A 6,294-nucleotide genomic window follows, 5' to 3' on the forward strand; every position below is an offset into this window, starting at 1 on the left:
CTGCGTCACCCTCCTGCTGCGTCACCCTCCTGCTGCGTCACCCTCCTGCTGCGTCACCCTCCTGCTGCGTCACCTTTATCACTTTTTAATCTCCACAGTCTCTCCTGCCCACTTCAGTTGGAAATGGTTTAGTCAAAGTAAACCCAGAAGCATCCAAAACGTTTTAAAACAGAACATTTAAATACGGAATACATTTTTGGCTGATTTTTTTCCGCTTTTGCTGATTGGCTGTTTGCAGAGGTCAGGGGTCGTCCTCTACTGAATTAATATTATTGAAACGTTGAGGCTAATCTGATGAGTGGCTCAGTTAAAGCAAAAAGTTTCTGATTTTAGATGAAAAGCTTTAGTCGGATTTTAAGATTTTCTTACATTAAAAATAAATCATCAATTCATGTAAACCAAATTATCTGGAAATTAAAGGTTTAATTTGGTGATTAGGATTTAATCTGTTATTATCCGTTTGTTTTGTTGTGACTTCTAATGTTTTATACATTTCATTTAAAGTGTTTTATTTGATATTTTATTTTCTAATTCCACTTTAAATCATATTTTAATCCTTTCAACCTTTATTTTATGCCAGTTCTCTTTTCCTTTCTTCACGTTTTAATTGATTTCTGCCAACATGGCCGCCTTTAACGAGCTCGGCGTACTTTACCCCGGGGATCAGGCTAAACCTAGACAGAGGCGGCTCTGTCTAATTTATGGATTAGTGTTTACTGAGGTTTAAAATGATTATCTGTTGAGAAATGCTGATGCAGTTTTAGATGCTGAGGAAGAAGATCAGCAGCATCGACAGGGATCAGTCTAATTCCTGGTTTACAATGGATCAGTGTAATTCCTGATGTGATTAAACCTGAGTGAGACGTGATCTTTGTTTAAATCAAACCAGTGGTTTTCACATTTCATTTCTTCACTTATTTACGTTTTTATTTTCTCTTGACTGAAAATATGAATCTAATAAAATCTGATTGTTTCCAAAAATCATCTGGTTTTGATTTGGGGGTTTGTTGGAAAAAAAGAGAGTAGATTTAAATAACAATATGCTTCTTTCTATTCCTGTTATGTTGATGTTGGACTGTTTTGATTATCACTTTTCATGTTTGTTTGTGTTGTTAATTTTCATGATAAAAAGCTTCGATGCAACAAAAGAACTTCACTGAACCAACAGTTCGGTTTCAAAGCAGCAGGAAAACAGAAACTCCAGCAGATTTCTTTATTTTGTGACTCAAATTTCAACCCAAACCTGATGAAAACATCCGGCTGTTTCTCTGTTCAACGTTTCCTGATCTTTTATTTCCACTGAAACCACCCGCGTTCATTCGCTGCGTCCTTTTACCATTTCTTGGTAAATCGCTCTTTAAATGAGGGATTTTATAAATTCTCCTACAAAGTAAATTTGATGTTTCCCTGTAATAATCCGTTGCCATGGTTATTCTGTGAATCAAAGCCTGTATTTTTCCAGAAGCTTTGATTTGAGCAGAAACCGTCTGTTTGTCTGAGGGATAAATTAGTTTCATTGAATCCTTTCAGGACCAAAGGGACAGTCGGGTCTGACTAATTCCTGGATTTTCTAGATGTTTAAACAGGAGACGGATCTGATTATGGCCTTCGTTATGCACATCGGCACAAACACAGCGAAGGCAAACACACAGTGGACGGCTTCCACCACAAATCACACAATTAGTTCATCAGTTAAACTGAACATTTGGATGAAACTGGAACGACTGAGAGGAACGGAGCAGAGAATCGGACTAAATGAGACATCAGCTCTGATTAACTCAGACTTTCTATCACCTGGAGAGGTGAAACCGGGAGTTCAGCTGCTTCATAATGACCAGATGGACCCAAACTGAGCCAGTACAAAGACACAGATGCCGGGTCGGCGCCGCGTTCAGGAGCAGCTGGTGAACTTTAAACCGTCTGCTGATCCTCCATCCCTTCCAGAGCGCCACTCCTCCTCTCCACCTGTCCTCCTCCTCCAACACGGAGCCGTTTAAACTCGTCTGGGTAGCAGACCGCTCCCCGTTGATCATCGCTCACAGAGCTGGAGGCGTGGCCTCAGATGTTTACCACAGACGGTCCGACACCGTCAGGTAAAAACTGTCAGTGTGAGTATTTTACCCTGCTGTTCGTCGTTCCCTGGTTTATTTTACAGAGTCTCTACATCCAGCGGGTGAAACAATCCCAGTAAACTGAAATCTTCCTCTGCTGGTCGATAAAGGAGGACTTCAGGAAAATCATCTCCAATTCCTGACTGCGCAAAAAAACAGTTTATTCCATCAATCTGAGCAGAACGTCGTCGGAAATGATTAGAATTAGACCGAGTACAAAATTCCCACAAGTCTGAACCTCAGTGCACAGCGGAGCCAGTGGATCCAGTGGATCCACTGGATCTAGTGGATCCACTGGATCTAGTGGAGCAACAAAACGAAAACATGTGGACAACTCTTTACCAACATGCGACAGAAAGACAAGACTGCTGCTATCGGGATCGGCTCGTTAGCATGCTCCAATTTGCTATATTTGTTTTATTTTAAAGCAGCAGCGGCAGCAGCTGCTGCTGCAGCAGCAGCAGCTCCAGCAGGCCGTGTGCTGCAGCTGATAAGCCTCCTCAGTCCAGGCAGTAGTGGAGGTAAATAACGCCGCCCTTCAGCAGAAACAATTTAAAGTTCTGCAGCTCAGAGCTGAAGACGTTTTTAACCAGATCCGCCTCGTCTGTAGCAAATCTGAGGAGGAATTTCATTCCAATTTAGTCGGATTTCGTCCCGTTATTCTCTGCACATTTGTTTGGCAACGTGAGCGAAACAAGATAATGTTCAGCTGCAGCTGAACATTATCTGCTGAGCAGCAGGAAAGCAGATATTGATCCGCAGAGCTTCACTTTTTAACTTCAGCCTTAAATTATGTCACATTTTACACAGAAAAGGACGAGAAGAAACAGCAGGAGGCCAAGTTTACGCTGCAGGAGGAGGAATGTGTTTATTCACCCAGAGGAATCCAGACAAACTCAAAGAGCTGAGCTGGACGTTTCTGTTTCAGTCCCCCAGTAAGAAATGTTAAAAATGATTGATTTCATTCTGGAAAAAACACCTAATTAGTTAATAATTTAGCATTATGAAAATAATAAAAAAAATTAATACTTGAGGATAAATATAAGTATTTAAGCTGACACTCTTAGTTCATTTAATAATTTTTAGTTGATATGTAACAATAAAGAGACATACAGACTAAAATACATAAAACTTTACTATAAAATGTAAAACTTAAAAAAAAAATTGATTTTCTAAATTTGGTTAAAAAGGGTTTTAAGCAGAATGTTAATATTTTTAAAAATTATTTAAATATTCAGCTTCAGAAAATATTTAACTGTTTCCAGTCATTGTAGACTTGCAGAAACTTACAGAACATTAAATATATTATGTAATATTAAAATATAATTTTATTTATTTTTAATATTTGAGATATTTTTCAGTTTTACAATTTTTCCATTTCCCAAAGTAAAAAAGTCTTAAATTTATCTGATCAAACTTTTTAGGTAAACCTGTTTCAGTTTGAATTTTCATAATGTTGACATGAGGTTTTGATTTAGTTTTATGTAAAATTTGTAAAAAAAAAAAGATTGTTACTTTAAAAGTTGGCTGAGGTTTAAAAATTCCCAAAATGAGTAAAACTTTGAAAAATATTCCAAGCATTTCTAAAAACCAAATGCTACGTTTGGAAATTTGAATCCAGGACTTACAGAAGTTTATCTTTAAGTTAAACAAGTAAATAAATAAATAATGTTTTATTCCAGACTTTCCTTTGAACTGCAGCTCACTGATTCTGATTCCAGCGCTGAAGGTCCAGACTGATGTTGGACAGACGGAGAGTTTTGCTCCACTCACCATGTTCCACTTTGGGAAGAGGAAATCTGTGCCGACGTACTCGAAGAAATGCGCGAAGCCTTCCTTCAGCCAGACGTCCTCCCACCACACCGGCGTCACCAGATCACCAAACCACTGAAACACACAAAGATTCGTCTGGTTTTAAATTATAGCAATTATTTTCCTTTTCCATGAACTCCTGAAGGGAACGTCTGAGCTAAACTGCTACTAACACACTGAAAACCCATCTAGCGCTGCAGTAAACAAGTTTACTAGCTAATAACATTGACATAATGCTAATGGCTATGCTACCTACTAACACTGCTGTTAATACACCAATATGAGTGTTTGCTAGATGTTAGCCTCTACGAAATAACAGCTAGTAAACAGTGGGATTAATATGCTACACCTAGACTCGGCTAGCCATAGCATGTTAGCGTGCTAACATAAGTTAGCATTGTATATCTATAAGATGAGGGCATTTTAGCATAACAACCCTGCTAGAATTTACATTAGCATACATTAGAGGCTAATTATGGCTAAAGCTAACATTTACTTTTAGCCTTGATCAATATTTAAGCTAGTTTTAACAATTAGCTACATAAAATCTACCAAATGGTTTTTGATTGTTGCCGTTGATGGTTTGTGTTGCTAAAACTTGGGATTAACAAAACCAGCCATTATTTAAAGGAAACAAAGATTTCTCTAATTAAATGTTTGAAAGTTTGTTTTCAGCTAAATGAGGTTGTTAACTGTTAATTAAAAATAAATAGAAATATTTAAAATGTACATTTCAAACCACAACTTTTCACATATGCAGATACATTTCAACAAATTCTCATCTTTTAAAACCTTAACATGCCATCTGTTATGTAAATTATACGGTAATTTATTTCTCTTTCCAGTCATTTATTTTGTATGGAAATACAATTTTGCCAACATTCCACTATAACTTGATTAAAATGATTTATCACGTAACAGTCAGCATTCTAAGTTACCTGCTGTGACACATAAACTGCGTTATAATAAAATCTTATTTTATTTTTTGTAAATAGTGTGTTATAAATATTTGGTGTTAGATGTTGAACTTTGACTAAAAGTTGCAGATTTCTAACGGAGTGAAATCTTTTGAGTTCTTTTTATGCAGAAACTGACCTTTAACTTGATGAAGTCATACAGACTGATTCTTTTTTTTTATTTTCACAAAAGTAAAGTTAAATCTTCACTTTCGTTTTTAAATTTCACTTCCACAATAAGTAAAAAAGATGAACTGATTTATGGTTTGAACTGATTAGATTTTACTCCTTTTGCACAGTGAAATTGTTCATGTGTTTTTTTATGAACACCCAAAACTCAGTAGCTGAAGAAACAGATTACATGATTTGAGTGTAAGTGGAACAGAGCGCTTTGTACTATATTAATGGGAAGTTTAGTGGAAGTAAAACAGTGTGGTAGGAAAACCAAAGCCTCATGGAGCAAACAAGGTAGATTTTTTGCTTTGATTTGACATCATTTCATTTCTTTCTTGTCATTTTGTACCTAAACTGAGTTTTTCTGCTTTCACACCAAGCAGGAGGAAAACTCAGCTGTTAGTGAAGCAGCTTTACACTGCAAAAACACAAAAACTTACTGAGTATTTTCATGCAGCTTCTAGTTCGAATGTCTTAGTACTCTTGAAAAAACTAACTTACAAGTAACTTCTAAGCAAGACATAGAAGTTTGATTTAAGATTTATTAAACGTTCCAGTTCCACTGCTGGATTGTTGTTATAATAATCTGCCAGAGGAAGTTTTCCATCAAATTTTACATATATTTTACATATATATTTAAAGATATATTTACATATATCTTGTTGAAAAGTTACTGACAGGTCAGTTTTGTTTTATTTCCAGTCTAATAAGCCATTTGCACTGGAAACCAGACTGAAAATACTTGCAAAGATTGTGTGTTTTTGCAGTGTAAGCCCTACAGTGATGAGTATTTTTCCAACTAACACTTGAAAACAAGGATGAATTTTCTGCTTTAACAAGCCGCCCAGCTTCTCAGTCGTGTTGGAGCGAACCAGAGGTAAAGTTTAATAAAAGATAAAGCTTAACTCTGCAGTATCTTCCTGTTTGTTCTGCCTGAATCTGAATGTTAATGTCCACAGAGTGACACTCGGCCACAGGAAACAGAAAACAAGCCTCTGACTCGACTGCGACCCACATGAAACCTCCTGTCTCCTGGAGAAACGCTGCAGGTTCAGCCTGAGTCTCTGGCAGTTAGACTGAACAAGAAAAAGCCTCTGCTTGCATAATTTCATCTGCAGGTGAAACACATTCAGCGAGGAGCCTCAGATGGCGCGGAGCAAAGCGATTCAAGGTGGATTTGTTGTGGAGGTGACGGAGGAGCGGCGGCGGGGCGAGGGCGGCGGCGGGTAAAGGGGGGCGGC

The 6,294-nt window shown here is 37.5% G+C and overlaps 1 protein-coding gene across 1 annotated transcript in view; it reads right to left on the minus strand.

Annotated features, from left to right (window-relative positions):
• Window positions 1-6,294, minus strand: part of LOC103155878 (thyrotropin-releasing hormone-degrading ectoenzyme) — a 155,014-nt gene that overhangs the window by 48,998 nt on the left and 99,722 nt on the right. Inside the window, exon 6 of the mRNA XM_007577763.2 lies at window positions 3,885-3,998. Within this exon, the coding sequence (XP_007577825.1) occupies window positions 3,885-3,998 (114 nt within the window). The remainder of the gene's footprint in view (window positions 1-3,884; window positions 3,999-6,294) is intronic.

Source organism: Poecilia formosa, unplaced genomic scaffold (genome assembly GCF_000485575.1).
Source record: "Poecilia formosa unplaced genomic scaffold, Poecilia_formosa-5.1.2 Scaffold453, whole genome shotgun sequence".
In the NCBI taxonomy this organism is placed as follows: domain Eukaryota; kingdom Metazoa; phylum Chordata; class Actinopteri; order Cyprinodontiformes; family Poeciliidae; genus Poecilia; species Poecilia formosa.